The sequence below is a fragment of the Sparus aurata genome, chromosome 8 (assembly GCF_900880675.1).
Source record: "Sparus aurata chromosome 8, fSpaAur1.1, whole genome shotgun sequence".
In the NCBI taxonomy this organism is placed as follows: Eukaryota; Metazoa; Chordata; class Actinopteri; order Spariformes; family Sparidae; genus Sparus; species Sparus aurata.
Window position 1 is genome coordinate 21354978 of NC_044194.1, and position 20191 is coordinate 21375168.

The window sequence follows — 20191 nt, forward strand, 5'->3', positions numbered from 1 at the left end:
ACGAGGAAGTAGTCTTTCTAAAGTTTGTGTTGTTTCCTTTTTAACCAAAGCTTCAGTTACAACTAACTTTGAGGATTTAATTTCTAAATACAAAATATCAACAATATATTATGATGCTTTCTTACAGGTTAAGATTACATAAAACTGTATTGATCCCTGGGGTACATTTGCAAGCTACCCAGCTGCTACATTAAAGTGATTAAAACAAGAATGCGGCATTAAAGGACAAGTTCACCCAAAATGGAATATTCCGTCATTATCAACTCACCATCATGCAGATGGAACGTCAGGTGAAGTTTCATAGTCCGCAAAACTTTTCTGGAGCTTCACAGAAAAACAGCGTTGCATCGTTCTCCTGAACAACTGAAGTAGAGGAGGACATGTTTTAAAACAAAAAGTAAACAAGACATGTCTCCATACAACTCCTGATGGCCAGAGATCCCCAACTGATTTGAAAAGACATTATTTACACTGTAGATGTGCAGATGAACTGATGAACTGAAGCACCTGCTTCAGACAAGCGTGAGCTGATGCTTTTACCTTAGCAGCTTCAGTAAAGGTTTTCAAATCAATTTGGGATCTCCGGGCTTCTGGTCAGTCAGTTTTGTGTTTTTTTAATTTTGTTTTTAAAAGTGTTTTTTTTCTTCTAAAGTCTCTGTCTATTTCAGTTAATTTGCTGTGACTGTTGTGAAACTTCGTTAAACTTTTCATCTGCATGAGGGTGAGGAGACAAAGGCTGAATTTTTGGTCGAACTTTTCCTTTAATTGTAATCTTTGACTTTTAGCTTCTTTGGGCTTTTTGACTAGGCTTTATTCTGATGGTGTTTGAAAGAAGGACTCTCGCTTGTAGCAGATGCAGAGATTCAGATTCAGACCCAGACAACTTTATCAATTCTACCAGGGGCACATCCTACCTTGCACACATACTAAAACGTACAGTAACATGTAGACACAAAGAAAGATGAGTAATAAATAACATTTAACTAAATATGCCAGGGAGCTCGATGGAATAATACATCATATATCTATATTAAATAGTTTTTTTGTTTGTATGCATATTATACAGTATTTTTACACTGCAGTATTAAGTTTAAAAATAAGTTTTCTTCTCTAACGTTTGACAAATATATGATGCACACATGAGTCTTGCTGTGTAGTTCTCTCGCTGAGTGGTGCTGCAGCTCTTCAACATAATAATCATGCCGAACATGCAGCAGTGTGTGTGTGTGTGTGTGTGAGAGAGAGAGAGAGAGAGAGAGAGAGACAGCGGGTCACATGACTTTTCCTCATTGTGTCCCGCAGACAGTTGAGCCTCACGCAGTCACAGAGGAAGAGTCTCGGCCTCAGACAGGAGTAGCAGGTGAAGTTGAGCACCATGTCGCTGCGGGACGAACTCTTAAAGTCCATCTGGCACGCGTTTACAGCTCTGGACGTGGACAAGAGCGGGAAAGTCTCCAAATCTCAGCTGAAGGTAAAAAAAAAACAACAACAACAAAAACACCGACATATTTCTATGGAGGCTGCTGTTCGGAGGAGCAGGAAACTCTCTCGCTGTAGCCTCACATCACGTTGCCTTTAGGCTCAGTTTAAAAACATGTTTTTGCGCTGTCTTTAGGGGAACATCAACGTCGCGTTTGTGTCCGTGAACGCGGCACAGACGCACCTGTTGGTCGTTTCTGCTCCCATTGATTCAAAGACATAGCGACTTCTGGATGTCCCCATAGAACAACTACAAAAAAAAACTATTAAATGAATAATAAAGTAAAACCAATGAAGGCTAGATGAAGAGCTTTCTTTCTGTGTTTCTCATTAAAACCAGCTGCATCACAACAAGAGACACTGAACTTTTTGTTCTATTGTATCTGTTATTTCTTCACGGTCTGTTGATATTCTTATTTAATTCTTTTTAACATTTTAGATTAAAACAAATAGCACTTTTTAAAAGTATCTGATATCAAACATACTTGCGTATTAAATGTAATTTGGCAATAAATTATCAAAAGTAAAACTAAATTATACACATTTAGATATTCAGCTTTTTCCTTAGGGTTGAAATCAATGGCTGTTTTTTTTACTCTGATTTGTACTTGAGTTAATCACTGTTCGTTACATTACACCACTAATAGTGAGTAATCGACCTATAGAGCTCATCTTTGATTGTTGTTATGCTAACACAACACATATTCATGTCACATACTTCACCTGTTGTGACCTTTTAGAGGGAAAACTGATAAATGTGTTGTTTATACGGGGTAAATCAGGCCTGTATCAGTGGACAGATCACAGCCAAGTAAAACAAAAGTCAACTGTTTTTAAATTTCCTGTGGACAACTCTCATTATGTATACAACTCTATGACACACCCACGTGTTTCCAGTCAGACATTGTTCAGCAGTTTAAGAGAAATCAACAATAAAGGTCAAGTTCTGAGGTCAGCAGCCGTTCAGTCTGAAGAGAAAGAGCTCATCTTTAGTTGTATTATTTAACAGCTCCCTCGACAGACACTCAGCTGTCAGACATGTTTGATGTGTTGAAAGATGTGAAACTCCCCTCCTCCCTGACTGGAAGTTAGCCAAGACAGTAGTCCCCTCTATGTCCACTCATGTGAATGTAACATGCTGTGGAAAGGCATTCCGGGAAATACACGAAATCACTGACTGTGAAGCAGAAATGTGTGTTCCTGGAACGTTTGAGCAGCACAGTTATTCCTGACGTGTCCAACTTTGGATGGAAATCTACCGCACATTGTGTTTTTAAATAACTCTGTATATACTGAAGTAGCTCTGACAGTTCCTGGAGCACATCACATTTGAGGAAGTAATTATTTTGTAAGAGCAGGTGAATATTTCAAGCTTCTATTTTAATTTAAGATACTGTCACACACTAGTGAACAGACAATGGCCACCTGAAACCACACTGCTCTGTTAGCTGAAACAACGGGTGAAGCTTTTGTTTTATTGTAGGAAAATGTGGATGAAAGAGAAGCATTTGAGTTTCGTACTCAGTAAAACAAAGGCTGAGATATCCTTACTTTGGGTCAGTAAACTTGTAATATTTGATTTGAATATTTGAAGGTCTTGGTCTTGCATCCGAATCAACCACATTTATACTCAGTCTTATCTTGGTCTCAGACAAAGAGGGCCCCGGAAATTGTTTGATATACATTCTGTACCTCAAGATGGGAGATGATGAGAAGACAAGAGTCACACAGAAAACCTGAAAAAAAAAATTGTATTGCATTTGGTCAACAAGGAACCCACCGCTATGGTTTGCATGTTCCACTTTGTGTTGTATATCATGCAGTGTTGGACTCTCAGTGGTCTCTGATCTTGACTTGGTCTTGTCTCTGTCTTGATACACTCTTTGTCATTGATAATGATTTGGTCTTGTCGTGCTTTGGTATAGATACACTAATGTGGATAATGACTTTGTCTCACTCCAGGTTGTCTTGGCTACGACACTGAAGTTCTATTTGAAAAAATATGTGATCTCCAACTCAAATTATGTCACTTCAGTAGTATCCCTAAACTTCTTTAGTGACACAGAAGACATCATACAACTGTTAAGGCTCATAAATTGGCCTTCATATGTTACATTTATTGGAGCGCCTCTTAAGGTCTTCGGATGATGAGCAGGAGTATCATAAGCAGTGCAGTATAGTCAGATAGTTTAGAGACAGAATATTTGACAGCCAACAATTTTAACAAACTAAACTAACAAACAAACTGAGTGTTTGAACAATAATTAATAACAGAAATCTTGGTTCTGTCTTCTCCAATGTGAGTATTTTTTGTGTGTCAGATATCAAAGTGAACTTGATCATCCTTGGAACTGTTGGTTGGACAAAATAAGACATGTGCATTTGGCTCTTAAATAATAAACATGTTTCACTATTTTCTGAAATATTTTAGACTAAACATTTCATAGACTCATAATAATTATAAAAAAATGAAAATAAAATAATTATTAGTCATTCCTAGGACTGGGTATCAAACTCTGATACTGTTATGGCGCTGACCAATTTGCCTCAGTGACGGCGAGTATTGAAAAAAATCTTGTCATCAGATACCAAATTTATCGAGGGAGTTAATCTCATCAGCCTCAGTGAGCCAATAAGCATGCAGCCCGCTTTTTGTGCCAAGATCTAAAAAAGACGAGGAAAAGATGGGGCTCGCCACGTGTATGAGTATTATAATCTTTTGGTAAAATGCATTTCATACAATTTTGTATAGAAAAAACCCAAGGTATCAGTACTGGTATCTAAATGTATTTTAACAGTACCCAGCCTTAGTCAGTCCTATAATCCATCAATAAACAGAAGAATTTCCCATCTTTCCAGGTGCTGTCCCACAACTTATGTACAGTGATGAAGATCCCACATGACCCCGTGGCACTGGAGGAGCACTTTAAAGATGACGACGAGGGTCCCGTCTCCAACCAGGGATACATGCCTTACCTGAACAAGTTCATCCTCGATAAGGTATCGAAACATTTCAGATGATACTCCCAACTCAGCACTTGAATGTTCTCCCCTTGTTTTTGTTTTCTTCTGCAGTTCTGTTCAACCCCCCAAATACATGCACAGCTAAAACCCCTGCCATGGCTAATGCAGTAACCTTAATGAATGAAAAAAAAGGAATCATTTAATTACAAATAAATGTTGTTGGAAAAAAAAGGGACTGCGTCACCCCCAGTTCAAGTATTAGTGAATTCGAGACCACCTGAGTGCAGTGAATGTGTTTCAAGTGACTGTAGTATAAAGACCTGTGTCTGAAGCTTCAGTCACTGGTTAAGCAGTCTTCCTGGCTACAATTAAACCATGAAGACAAAAAGAACACGCCAAGCAACTCCATGAAAAGCTTATTGAAAAGTATAAATCAGGGGATGGATACAAAAACATTTCCAAGTCACTGAACAGCCCATTTGAACAATCCATCATTAAGAAATGGAAGGAATATGTACATGTGTAAATCTGCCATGTTTAGAGCAGGCAATTAAGATTCGGTTGATTCCTCATTGTATTAAGGCACAGCAATCATTTCAGGGAGAAAGTTGACATACCATACATGTTGTCTACTATCACTGTCCACTCTAATCTTGTTGGGGTTTCTTTAACCATCCAGTATTTGAAGAAGGTATTTGTCACGTGGGCCGAGTTTGATTTGAATCTTACCTAAATATATCTTACTGAAGTCATGATTGATCTCTGAGCCATGTAGGCTTTCCTTTTCATTTGAACTGTTTAAATGTAATTTGTTGTCTTATTACTAAGCAAATCTTCAGTGAAGACACTGGTGACAGACATCAGGAGTCTGCTGATCTTTGCATAGTAATAGTTTGTAGCGCTGTATGTGACACGCTCGATTGTGTTTAACTCTCATTGTACTGAGCGGAGCTGAGACGGCAACACAAAACCAGTTCTTGAACACTGAGTCACTTCATTCAGCTCCCTCTCTGTCCCTCTGTGATGATGTCATAACGGGTCACAGAGTGAATGGAGCAGCAGTGATTGTTTAGCCGGGCAGCATGACAAGTGAAAGAGCCGTTCTCTTATTGAACTCTGACTGTTTGGAATTCTTGTCATGTGATGTCATAATGATGGAGGACTTGTTGCTTAGTTGCTGCTGTCATGGCGATGGGTCTGGAATTCTGGAATGAGTAGATTCTCTTCAAGGTCTTATTGATACAATTTTTATAGAATAGAAAGGAATGGAATAACTAAAAGTTGTCTCTGGTCTCACCCAGGAAAACCCAAACATATCCATAGGATTAAAAACCCCAAAATAGATGCATCACATCAATGAAAATAAAATCTCCCAGCTTTACAACTGTCAGTGCATTCATACCCGTAGTGTTCAGCTCATACGCTCATATTTGAGTTTACTATAATTGAGAACCTTCAGCATCTTTACTGTAATTGGTTGACTACATAAATGGGATAAACAATCCCAAGTATATCTTTTTCAACATTATTTTATGTTGACAAATCACTTTTGAAAATAATACACTTATAACAACACTTTTAGAAAGGTACAGAATAAATTACTAAATTACTACTAATATTAAAACATTACTATGATTGGGAATTATTTAACATTTCTTTATTTGTTTTGTTTATCTTTGTATAAGAATTCTGACAGCTGGTTCCAGCTTCTAACAAGGTTTGTGAGCCAATAGTATACCGCCAGTGGTGTCACGTGGTATCCATGTTTCATCAGCGACAACAGTCTTGGTAGTTGTCAGGTTGTAGAAAAACATAAATATGTAAGTTGGTAAAGAAGTCATGTCCCTTCCAGTGGACCACATTGGACCTTATTTCGGAAAAAAAAAACTTGTATGGTAGCGAATGGCGAGAGACACATCATTTTTTCAGTCCCACTTAAATTGTGCCATGAACTACACATCTGATATTTGTCAATTTATAAGATAATTTTCAAGTGCAGTTATGTGAAAGGAGAGTTCTGTGAGCTGTTAATATACAAGAGCAGCTCTACAAAGTTTAAGTTACAGCTTTTGGTCAAGTTCAACGAGGCAACGTCACTAACATGACGGTTGGCTGACATCTAAAGTAAACTCTGAAAGCTTAAAATCAGTTTTGCAGTTGCATTTTGAAACTCAAAAACTGGTTCACCATTTGAAGGCAGAACATAGAGAAAGAATGATTACGGACGTGTATTTAATCCGCCACTCTCAGCAGAGATGTTAGGCGCTTCATTAGAGACTTAAACTGTTTATGTCGGTGTTGTCCTTTCCATGAATCTGTTAAACAATAAGACTTTCCCTCAGAGAGCTCTTAAAAGGCGTATTGTGTGAGTGTTGCTTGGAGCAGGTTCTCATGGCCAGCGCTGCTTTCAGTTAGACCGCCAAACTCAGCAACTTCAGAGCAACTGTGTGTGTTTTTTTTCCTTATAAGTTCCTCATTCCAGCTTTTAAGACATTTGAAGAAAGTTGTGCGATGAGTTTTACTGCCAACAACATTGCATCACTTTTCTGTGTGACGCACACACAGTAACATACAATCTCCTCTTTTAAGGGTTTAAAATCTTATTACACACTGTGCAACAATATAGTGTGTATGTGTGTATATATATATATATAAAATGATATTAAGTATTTAACTTAAATTCAAACCAAGACTTGTGAAGCAAAATTCAGCCTGGCATGTTTGTTATTTTTCAAACGTTTTGGATCCCCTTTACAATTTAAAATAAAGTTCATGTCTGCACATCATGAGTTTGTAAAGACTGACACGCCGGCCGTTCAGTCAGGATTAAGAGGTTAAACTTAGCGGCAATCGACTTCACTCTCACTCAGGAAACGTAGACTCTGGATTATGCACCAGGAGGAGAGACGTGACGTCATGGGCAGACGTTATTAGCCCCGAACACACACACACTCTTTTCCGCACACTACCGTCCCACCCACCCATTGAAGTGGAGGTGACGGGGCCGTGGAGAGCGAGGGCGTCGGTCAGCGCTTTCAGCTTCTCTCACTCCCGAGGAAACTCCACCCGGTCAGACAAGGAAGCTGTGTTTGTATGTACGCAAGAGAGAGTGTAACCAGAAACTGAAAATGCAGAAAAAAAAGACTCCTCCTTTCACACATGAATGGAGCTTCTTAAAACTGAAATCCTTCAAAATAAAAACAAAACAACCCCATGTTACTCCTGTGGAAGTAACACTGGATTATGAGCGTGTGTGTCATTCTCATCCTCACTGACTCACTTCACTTGTCAGTAACAATGCAGCAGAAAATACAGAGCACACGGCCAATATTTTTCTTCATTAGGGGACACAGGCTGACAGACTGTGGGGCGGAGTGATCTGAAACACTGATCACTGTTGGTTTGGCAGCAAAAGACAGCGGTGATGGTGAAGATCTGGATTCAGCAATTTGTGGTTTGATGGAGCGTCACGCTGAAACAAACAATCCTCTGTTACCCTGAAATGCCCTGTGTGTGTGTGTGTGTGTCAGTGTGTGTGTTTTAAGAGAGAGATACCAACTTGGCGACCAGCTGCAGACCTGTTTTACTTTATCAGGAACCAGCATTGTTGTTATCGCTACAATGTTGGGAGTAAATTCAAATGGGCAAGGTCGAGCTTCTCTGCCTGCAACCAGACAAACTCAATTTTTTGCTGCCACATGACGCAAAACGCATCACCTGAATTGGGAAAAAAACGATTGAAAAAAATATATAATAGATATGATAGAGTACAGATATAGTTATTCAGTAAATACATACCACAAAGAGTCAATTGGTGAAAGTATTGTCATGTTTCTCCAAAAGGTCCCATAGAAACCGCGCTTTTCAGCTTTGTATTGATACATTTATCAGATTATCCAGTGGGTTTCCAGTTATTTATGTTATTTAAGAAGGAGTAGAATTTAAACATTTTAATTTATCATTTCCCAAGAAATCTAAATCACTAAATTTGGAGATGCATGGTTTTACAGGACAGTGATTGTACATCTTCTGAGCAGAACTATCGCAGTCGTTGAAGTTGAACGAACAACCCAACCAACAGCTGCAGATGTTTTGCTGATTTTGTGCTTTCGGGCATTAAAAACTCTTCTCATTTCTCCTTTTTTACATGACTTTCATTTCATATTACGTTTTCATCTGCTCAACACTCGACTCCCCCTCTCTGCTGGTGGTTTCATTTACGACAGAACCCCTCATTAAGTCGCTGATGATCCTGTTCAACTGGTAACAAGCATTTTGATTGTCCTGCTGTTTTACCAGACACCACTTTGTCTCACAGCAGTTTTTCCTCCGCAGAGTTTCTGTGTGAGCTGTAAATGCCTCTGCAGGTTTGGGATGCAGGAGATAAGGCTGCAGTTTGGATCCTGAATTCTAATGAACATGTGGCAGTGGAGAAGGAGCAGGAGGGGAGGCAGCATTCACAAGGCTCTCATTGTTCTAGTGGTGAGGAACAGAAAAGACAGAGCGAAATCCAGCAGGCCACGAGGACACAGACAAACAAAACGAGCATGACACAACAATATTAGAAGAAGCTCTTTCATAACAAACCAAACCGTCACGACTTCACTACTGTCCCCTCCCCGTCTGTCTCTTTGCAGACAGTCTGCGCTGACTCAGTCAAAGTCTAACAGCAGCAGGATGATAAAGACTGAACCTAAACATCCACATCCTCACATGAGAGACAGTCACACCACTGAGTAACACCAGGACAGACCAGAGGTGTTCACACTGACACTCCCCAAATCTACTTTTAGACTGTAAACACCACCTGTACGCTGAGTTGAATCGTTTTTTTTTTTTTTTTTTTTTAGAGTTTCACCTATCACCTCGGAGAATTACTGTTAAAATGAAAAAAGTATTTAACCATAAAAAGCATTGGGACATCAAAGTGGAACCATTTAAGCTGCGTGTAAACAATAAAACCTCTTTAACATCCAGCACAGGCTTCCACACAGTCACTCACCCTCAGTTAGCACAATGGAGAGTTACATCAGATCCTGTTTAGCCGTAGGAAAGTTCACTCCAACTGCAGTCGTTCACTCCGGCTGGATGTCCGTCACAGCACGGAACATAAAAAAAATTCAACTGACGGGCTTGTTTCGATCCCCACAGTGCTATTGAAGCATCGCAGCTTTAAAAAAATGGCGCCGCGAAGACTGTTATGAACACGTTTTGTTTCCCAGAACTTCTTCACAATAAAAGCCAGCGTCCTTCGAAAGCTTTTATCATGAAGCATCATTACAGGAAACGTTGTGTTTTCACCAGCGGTCACTAAACACGACTACCGAAACAGCTGAAAGAGAAGACGCCAAAACGGTAAAACTCGGCAGATGTTTGAAAGTACAAACAGGACGAGAGAAACTACAGAGATTGAGTGAGAAGCTACAAGTGTACTGAGAGCTGAACACACTGACTTTTCAAAACGTCTTTCTCTCTGGTTTCCTGCACTGACATGAGCTAAGTCTCCCTGGGGAGGTGGGTGCTTGTTATGGGTTGGATGTGAGTCGTCACCACGGCCCGTTTGGAAGCGGGGCAACCGCGGCTGAACTCTGTGCAGTAAAACTTCTGATGAAAAAGAAAACTGGTGTGGCTCAGTTTGACTCGGCGCTGTCCAAAATGCTGTTGGAAAGATGTTTGAACGTTTCTGTTATAGAAGTTGGAAATTCATTGGAAAAACTCCTTTATTTGATATTCAATTTAGCGTAAATGTGTAATAATTATGTGCCTGCAGCGTCCCTGTACATCACTCCTGATACCTGACTGTGTTGTCTTCGCTTCAACTCAAGTAAACTGTTATAGAAAGTTGTTTGTTGACCAAGATACAAGAGCAGAATAACCTCAGATCTGTCACGTTGCACAGTAGTTGTGTGTGTGTGTGCACTGCCTCCTGTTATAGCTGCTCACATACCTGACATATCTGATATTATTTCATTATTTATGAACATGTGTGGAGCACTACATCGTGGTTATGAAACCAGGTTCTGCATCACTAGCTGCTCAGACCACACTGATGACCGCACCACATCTCACATCGTTGATTTTGGTAGTATGAGTTCAGTTTCAGGGTTCACTTCATGTTTTATTTGGAGCGAGAGCTGAAGTTGTTCTGGGGGTTTTCTGGTGGTTTGTTTGACGGGACGGCTGCCAGCAGGACGAGATGTTCTTCTAATCGGCCTGCCAGCAGTCTCCATGGAGACGTCACTGTTCAGCGGCTCGAGGAGAACATTTCCCCTCCACGGCTCTGATTGTACCTTTTCAAGAGCTTCCCTCACATTTAACTCAAAAGATTGTTATTTTTTTCCCTGAAGGAGACCACTCTCCTTACAAAATTGTTTTGACAAGATTCGTGGCATCTCTCTGATAAGGAAAGTACTGTCAACATAGAAAGTTTACATGTTTTTATGTGGACGTTTAGTTCACAAGCCATTTTTTAAATCTTTTTTTTTCTCTAACATGTGTTACAAATATTCAACGACCTGGCCTGTTTTAAAAAGTGATATCCTAATTTGTACGTATACATCAGACCATGTACAGGGTTTTATATGATTTATAAGCAGTATGCCATAAAAAAAAAAAAATTGGTAGCCAGGTTGTGAAAAGTCCATTTGGCTGATGTTGACTTTTTCTACATTTGTTAATTTAACGCTAACTTGCGTGAGTAACATCACCAGATCCTTTGCAGCATTTTTTCAGAAGGAAAGGCAAAACTGTTTAGTCAGTCACAACCTGGCAACTTCCGGAACCTGGCGAAAGTTGTTCTCATTAATGGATTATAACTGATCTGTAAATGATAGGACATGATTTAGTAACATTGACAAAGCCACTTGTTACAACTTGTTTGAAAAAAGAAGGAAAAGGAAAAGTGAATCATTAGAAAGTGGAGACACTGATACATATTACCTCGCAAATTGGGCATCAAGACCGCAGTGGTTTCCAAACTGAGGGTCAGGACCCTCCCATGGGATAAATGAAGGGATCAATGCTCTCCGGCTTACAGCCTAAAGAAATATGAAGCTCATGTACTTCACTTTTAAGGGTTGCAAGCCAAACAGTTTGGGAATCTCTGACCAACATGTTATGCTATTGGAGATGTCAGCACGGAGAATATCTGCGGTTTGATCTCATCTTCCTACCGACTGTACGGCATCTTGGAAAACAAACTGTTCTCTCGAACGTGTAAAATCTGACTCACCAGAGCTGTTGTTCTGTTCTGCGGCAGGTGACAGATAATTTTGACCGTCAGGACTTCAACAAAATGTGCTGGACGCTGTGCTTCAGAAAAAACATGGACCAAAGCCAGCTGTTCATCTCCAACGACGATGCCTTCAAGATCTGGTGCATCTTCAACTTCCTGTCTGAGGACAGATACCCGCTGATCATAGTCACGGAGGAGGTGAGTGGAAACCAGTATTTTCATATTTTTGCGCCAAAAACAACTTTTTGTATATTAAACCCAGTGATGATACTTTTCAAACTAAATGCCACTTAGTTTTTCTCTCCTCTTTAGCCCATAGTCAAGTGTGTTGACTGAACTACTACCACCAGGGACTAACGTGTAAACTGGCTCAGTACTGGCTGATGATTCTCACTGGAAAACACTTCCTCTGAAGTTGCAGGCTATCTGTTAAATAAAGGAAGTTACTAATGTAAATTGTCAGGAAAGTTGAGATCCATTTACTCCTGTCAGAAAGAGATACCTACATGTACACACACATACAAGAAATGGACATTATACACAGTCCTGAAATGATTCTTGTAGCGTAAAATCAGTCAGCTCTTGTCTGTCTGTCAGGTGAAATTCCCACTGCTACCACGACTCTAATAAATGGACTTTTGTTCTGACTCATGCTGGTCAGATATGAGCTTGATATGAGTTGTACTGGTGTAGATGTAGGCGCTTAACTGCTGCAGTAACCAGCAGGCTGAAAGCTTCTGTTACTCAAGAGCAGAAAAGGAAGTTTCCAGCTTCCTGTTCTTTAACAAATGCTGGAAGATTTATTGTTGTTCAACAGGCATCAGAGCTGAATCACAGGAAGATTGTTTGCAAAAGAATTATAAATATCAGTGCTGCAGCCAGCTGGTGTAGAGATGAACAGAAGGAAAAAATACACGACAGGGGCAGTTATCTTCAATGCAGATTCACAGCTGTATGTTTTAATAATAATAAAAGTAGAAAAATCTCATTATCATGCCTGTGTTTTTACGTCTTTGCTCTGCCTCATGTTGTGTGTATGTGTCTCCATGCCCAGATTGAGTACTTCCTGCGTAAGCTGACGGAGGCGATGGGGGGCAGCTGGGTGGAGGAGCGTTTCGAGGACTACAAGCTGCAGCTAAACTCAAAGCAGCAGAGTCTGAACGCCTGGGAGCTCATCAAACTAGTGGGCTCTGGTCACTTCAGTAAAGGCATGGACCGCCAGACGCTCTCCATGGGCATCAACGAGGTCTACCTGGAGCTCATCCTTGACGTGCTGAAACAGGTAGGCTCAGACAGTTTCTGTAAAGGGTCATGGGCTAAATGCCGTTCCTAGTTGTGTTGTCTCAACTATTTAGAAAGGTGCTGGTGACATCACCATCACTCTTTGTCTTTTTCCTGGCCTAAGCAATAATATTCACCGCAATTTGGTTTCTCATGGATCATGTCAAGCACCCACATCCTCCTTGCTCTGATGTCCCGATGCCAAATCAAAAAACAAACCGATAGTAAACCGCTAAAACTAAATGATCTGTATTGGTATCCATACTCAGAATGGGTGTGACTTAAACCAAAGCTGGTGGGACTAACCTGAAATGACTGTGGGTCTATAAGTAGTTGGTGTATTTATTTATTGGAAAATTATTTAAAGAACAGCTGTTAGAATTGAGCTTCAGGTAAATGGTTTTGATCAACTGTATAAGGTAATTTATTTATCATTGTACAACACATGGTTGTATGATGAAATGAAAGTTGTGAACTCCTTCATGTTACTGAAAATACAGAACATATACAGTATATAGTTATTTATATACAAAAATACATAAATATAGTGCTGGCATATTGTTGGCATCTTTACATCAAAAGTTCGACACCTGGGAAACACTGTCCATCAACTTTAACTGCGTGTGAGCACCAAGCATTGATGTTGTAAACACAGAGTCCACCCCTGCCTCCATTGTAGCCCATTGTAGCCCTTATTGTAGAATAACAAGGATGACACATGTTGAATTTTTGCTTAAACATTGTCAAGCTTAGTGTCAGCAGTATCATGACTAAAGAAGCCTTTGGTTTGACAAAAGTGTTTCCTTGGTCGAGTCAAATGTTTTACGTCCTTTGTGAGAAAAGAACTGTACAGATTAAGAAAAGATATTTTCAGTGTTTGAAAAATACAAAGAAGGAATCAAATTAAACACAAACATAACAGACAGAGGTGGATTGTCATGGGAAGAAATCTGAATTAAAACAGCTCTCCCTTTATAAAATAAGGAAGTGAGAGTTTGTGGTCATGTGGTGCCGGGCTGTATATCTTCTTGTGAAAGCATGAGTGAATGTTACTGAGGTCAGACAGAGACAAATACAAAACAAAACTGCACCTGCAGCACCTGAAAACATTCATTATTTTCAAGCTGAACTAAAGAATGAACACAACGATATAATGTAAATGATCATTCACATTATATCATGCTGGTATACAGCAGCTCCTTAAAGGAGAACTTCGGTCGATTTAAACATGCAGCTTCATTGCTCAAGCTTCATTGCTCAAGCTTGCCAGTACCGAAGACGCGAACAAATTTGGTCCAACCATTACAGAGCTCCGTGAACAGAGACTTAGCATTGAACGCTAACAGCATGGGGTCAGAACTTTACACTGTGTTTTAAGCGTCTTAACATGCTGTGTATGACTCAAACTGAATAAAAAAGTAGTTAAAACAATGTGTTTGTGCAAGGAGCTACTTACCTGTTTGTTGACATCGGCGTCTTCCGGTAGCTAGACTAAACTAGCTGATCCGTCGAGCGTGCACTTACTCCCTCACTGGCGGAGACGGAAACGTAATCCAGCATTTTCGTGTTTATGTTCATAATGTACATGTCCATGTTACAGCCTGTCATGAGCCATGAGCCTTACAATAGCCTGTTAAGCCTGTTAAGTGCACACTCGATGGATATGCTAGTTTGGTCTAGTTACCGGAACACACGGATGTCAACAAACAGGTAAGTAGCTCCTTACTCGGTACTGGCAAGTCAAGGGTAGCTTGAGCAATGAAGCTGCATGTTTAAATAGACCGAAGTTCTCCTTTAATGTGTGTTCTGTGTATGGGGAACAACAAGATATAAAGTACGAGTCAAAAAGTGTGATAATGATTTGCAGAACCATGGAAGATAGACATATGACTTTTCCTGACTTTAAACTCTCAGGTAAGGTTCTAAATATCTGCAGTGAAGTGAAATATGTCGGTCATGTGATCACAGACCAACTGACAGATGATGAGGACATTTTTCGTCAGTGTCGTATGTTGTATGTGCGAGCAAATGTATTGGCACGTAAATTCGGCTGGTGCACTGTTGGTGTGAAGCTGACTCTGTTCAAAGCGTACTGTTCACCTATGTACACTGCACATCTGTGGTTGAAATATAAAAAAGCCAGCCTTCAGAGACTGAGCTGTTTGTGAGTGCTGGAGTGAACACACTGCAAGCAGTTCTGAGAAATGTAATGCACAGGTTCATCTGCCGGTTAAATGATTCAGAGAATCAAAATGTTGTGGCAATGGTGAACTTTATGTATGGTGACACACGCTGCACGTCTCAGTTTTGGGGGCACTGGTATAAGTGTCTTTTAAAAATGAGTCATTAGATTTTTTTTTTTTTTTTATTGTGTGTTACTTAATCCTTTTGTACTGTGTGTCTTGGTTTTATTTTTTGTATGGACCTATCTATCTATCTATCTATCATCAGTGTTTTAAATTACCCTGATCCATGTTGTCCTTTGTCTTTGCAGGGCTACATGATGAAGAAAGGACACAAGAGGAAGAACTGGACGGAGCGCTGGTTCATGCTGAAACCAAACTCCATCTCCTACTATGTGGGCGAGGACCTCACTGACCAGAAAGGAGATATCTTACTGGATGGAAACTGCACCGTGGAGGCAAGAAGCCACTTTTTTTATGAAAACTCTTCCACCTGTCTAATTTCTGAAACCAGTGTGTACATAATATCAGCAATATCACCTGCAACTGATACCATTTATGTCCACAACTGGTGCCTTATGGGGGGGTAAATCAAAGTTCAGTCGCTAAAAGAGAAAAGTCAGAGGGATAAAAATTTTAAAAAATGAAAATTATTGTTTGCGCAACTGCATATTTTGGTGCACTCTTCATGTTTGCTTAAATGTTTGTGTATCTATGAGCTGGTATAATCATTGTGTTTCCGCTGCAGCCTCTGCAAGATAAAGAAGGAAAGAAGTGTCTCTTCCTCATCAAGTCGTCACATAAAAGCTTTGAAATCAGTGCGTCAGACAAGAAGAAGAAGCAGGAGTGGATCCAGGGTAAGAAACTCACAGACATTAATCCTCTTATTACTCTAACAGATGATCATTATGTCAGCCTCAACGTGGTGTCTCAGTGGATATTTTACTCATAATGTGTCTCACTCATTCACTCCCTTCTGCTGCATATGCACTTTTGACCTTCTTTTTTTTTGTCAATACAGCATTTCAGCAATGGTGAAGAGACGATTTTTCATTTGAGCTGCGTCAAGATCTTTTAAAAGGTCATTTCTGGTCTTAAAAGAGTTAGTCTGGATCTGAGTCAATGTGTTGAAACACCAAAGTCAAACAACACAAACAAAGTAGCCGAAAGAGGCAGCAGTGTTCCAGCAACTACCATGTTCTGCAAGGTTAAATCACTCATTTTATGAATGGAATCTGGTGGCTTTGAAGACAACAATATAGTCGAGTCAGCCACTTTCCAATCGGGGCAGGTCCAGACCATACTCTTTAATTAATTAATTTAGTGAGACCCAGCATTTCCCCCCACGAGCAAAAAAACACTTGATGTTTTTGATCTTACTTTTAACAAAAAGTTCGGGCTCTGTAGGAACCCTTTACATAATGTTTCAGACACTTACAGTAACAGTCCGAGAGCCTGTCAGTAGAAAGAGTGCGTAAAAACCCAATAAATCATCAGAAACACTGTGTAATTCATTGGTGGCTAACCAACAGCTAAATGAGGTCAACTGGAAATAAAAGTTTTTTGTTCTTCATGAGATGATTTCTTTCTAAAAGAGGGCTGCAACTCACTATTATCGTCATTGGTGAATTATACGCGGATAATTTATGGTTATCTACAGAAGAAGTAATAAATAAGTGAAATACGTACTTTTATAGAACTCAGATGTTTTCATTGCTCAAAATATTCAGTTTTCCATTGAAAATTTCAAAAAAGCAATTTGCAGCAAATCACCAGTGGTTTCAGTTTCAGAAGCTGAAAATATTTGGCTTTTTTGCTTGAAAAAATGACTGAAAATGACTAACTTACAATCGAAATACTTTGGAATTGTTGGCAACTAATCCATTGATCAACTTATTGTTTCAGCTTTAAAAGCCAGCTAGTGATACCAGATTTGCGTCCTCCTTCACAGAATTCATTTTGTCACATAATTATACTGAAACGTTGAAGCTTGTCTCTGATTATCTGGACCCTACATACATTCACAGACAGCTTTCAGTGAAACCACATTTGACGTCTCCTCCACGTTTCAGCCGTTCAGACCTGTGTAAGTCTGCTCCGTCAGGGCTGGCCGGCGCCACACCGCGAGGCCCGACAGAAGCGGCGGGAGCTGCGACTGAAGCAGCAGGCCGAACAGGAGGAGCTGGAGCTGAGGATGAGGGAGCTGCAGACGGCCAACGAGGCTAAACAACTGGAGCTGGAGAACATGAGGAAGGTAAGGAGAAGACACGCAAACACGCTGAATGTTCCCCCTGTGAATCCAGTCTGTTCAGGAAACGTCTGCTGCGGTAGTTCCTTGTTGAAGTATCCTGGATTTAAAATAGCTCAGAGTGGAAGTGAGAAGGGCAGCAGTAATCCTTGATGACGGGGTAAAGATTGTACCTGTGTGTGCCAATAAGATTGGACAGATTATCCACAGTCTAGTATTGTTTCAGAGATGGTTCTATGTAGTTAAATTAAAAAAAACAATCATTGGGGTTTTCATTTATAACAAACAATACACATGATGAAAGTGATCAGTCTTTGCAGCTAATGTTGTACACCATCACATAAACCATACATTTGTTCTGAAAACAAATGGGGAAAGTATATCGCCAGAATAGCCACTAACTGCTGCTAAGTGTAGCTGCTTCTACATAGACAGCTCAGTTAGCCGTGCAGTTAGAAATTTGGGCTGGGAGCTCAGGGACCAGAAGTGTTCGTGTCAGACATGTGAATCATTTGGTAAAAGACTCGTGTCAGTACCAAAACATTTATTCTAGGGAAATTCAAGTTGAGTCCTAACTTGGGCTGGTTTCGACCAAATCCATTGGTGTGGCAAAAATGTTTTTCCCGTTAACTCTAATAACGTCGTAGTCCTGTAGCTGCGGCAGTGCTGGGCGCAGGGGACTCCAAAAAGGAAAAGTAAAAAAAAACATGACATCACACACACACACAGACCATGGAGTCACAATCCCACGATGCGGCACAGTGGACTCGAGTCCAATCACATACAGTCGAACTGTAAAACGACATCAAAATGGCAAAACTGCTATTTCTTCACATTCTATAGTTGATTTGGGTAAATGTTTCAATCTGTACTATGTGTATAGATGTTGCAGGAATTAAAACAGAAATCTGTAAGACCAAATAAGATGCTACATTTAATAATCTCTATGATAGACTTAATCTTGATTGAACATTAAAATTAGTTTTTAAAACTGCATGAAGCTTTCAGATTTTTATTTCATTTTCAAACACTGGCAGGCTTTCTTTAGTAATGTGCATCAAGTTGTGGACGTTTTTTTTCCCTCCATTATCACAGCATAATACGTAACCCTTTTTTAAATAATAGGTTTAACTGCAGTTATTTAAGACACAGGAAGTAAGAGATTTAAAAACAAACACACTAAAATACACACAAAGATAAGGGATCCACAACAAATTAACCCCACTCTTAAGACAAATAACTCAAAAAAAAACAGGTGGATTAGCATCATAGTCCTGTGATGTGGTGACATTACAGGACTATGAACATGTCAATATTAATAACGCTGTAACTGTAACCACAGTGCACCTAAAACACTGCCACATGATTATCTGTTTAATAAGTGACTAGCAGAAGAAAGAAATCTAAGGGCAAGGCAGGAAGTAGTTTACTGGAGTTTGTTAGTGAATGAAACCGGAGGGGTTTCCCCTGAGGGAATTTCTAAAGCTTTAAGATAAAAAAAGGCACTTCAGTGATTTAAAAACGTCAAGGACAGAGGACATTCCTGTTCCAGGAGCAGCATGAAGACAAGTTGTTCCCAGAGTGTATTTGAAGAAGTACAGACAGAGCAGCACTTTGTGTCCTTTTCAAGGCTCTGTGGATATTAAGACTCACATGTTGTCATTTTCACAGATGACTCAGCGTCTTTTCTGTTCTATATCAGGAAAGTAAACTGATCGTAATTCTGCTCATCTACTGTCCTCTGAGCTAATTTGAACTGTAATCAGAAGGCAGCGTCATCACTCCTATCTTGACTCAACATGGCAAATGAGGAGTATCTGTCGGCTCAAGGAGGTCAATCTTCACAGACAGCAAATATTTGTTTTATTATCACTGACTGAATTTCTAAAGGTAACACTGAGACCAACTTTTGGACCTGTTAGAAAAAAAATAGCCCTCTCATTTATCTGTAGGAGGCAGATGTAGAGGACTTTGGTGAAATGCAATCAAATATCTGCAAACACACATTCCTGGTATGTGATGTGATGAAACCACTGCCCCCATAATAACTTTCCTATCTTATTCCAAAATGCAATGTTTGGCATCTGATTAACCTTCAAACTCCTGCAGAGCATCATGGGCAATATTCAGAATGCCAGCACAAATTTTTCAGTTTTTTTTTTGAGAATCAGATCCACATTTGAATCAGAAGCACATTGGGAAGTGGTTTGAAATATGATTCAGATTTAGATTTCCACAAATGCGTGTAAAGTAAGAACAAGAACATGTATCAAACATTTCCAAAAGTTTGCAAAAGAAGAATAATTTTAAAGATACATTTTAAAAGCGGCTTGAAACTTGGTGTGTCTAAATGAGGCAGGTAACAAAAGCCTGATCACCCTTTGTAGATAACCGTGACCAAGGAGTAACAAGCAAGTTCAGTGCGATAAAAGTGACTTAATTTGAGAGAGTATCTTGATGAGAGAAACATGACTGGACAACACATTTAACTGGACTGTCAAAGCACAGGTTGGCGTCAACCACTGTACGTAGCGACTGACATTTACGTCACAGAAATTTTACCAACCAGTTTGTTTTCATGATGTCTGCAGCTAAAACAAACTCTCAAAGCTGATTCAACAACATTCCTCAGAGACGTCGCTTAAAATAAACACAAACTGACAGTAGCATGAGTTGTCTGAAAAGCTCTTTGTAAGAGACAAACTAATTTTTCTGTTTCACACTGCTGGTTTCAGTCACACACGCACACACACACACACACAGTAGCTGCTAAGTTTCACAAAACAATCAAAGTAGGTCACC

General features: G+C 39.8%; 1 protein-coding gene across 1 annotated transcript in view; it reads left to right on the top strand.

Moving 5' to 3' along the window:
• Nucleotides 1-1284: 1284 nt before the first annotated feature.
• The window catches only part of swap70b (switching B cell complex subunit SWAP70b), a 30528-nt gene continuing 11621 nt past the window's right edge, over nt 1285-20191 (top strand). The window contains exons 1-7 of the mRNA XM_030426557.1: nt 1285-1471; nt 4339-4479; nt 11702-11875; nt 12732-12959; nt 15453-15599; nt 15890-15998; nt 17214-17395. Coding sequence (XP_030282417.1) covers nt 1376-1471; nt 4339-4479; nt 11702-11875; nt 12732-12959; nt 15453-15599; nt 15890-15998; nt 17214-17395 — 1077 coding nt within the window. The 5' untranslated portion in view covers nt 1285-1375. The remainder of the gene's footprint in view (nt 1472-4338; nt 4480-11701; nt 11876-12731; nt 12960-15452; nt 15600-15889; nt 15999-17213; nt 17396-20191) is intronic.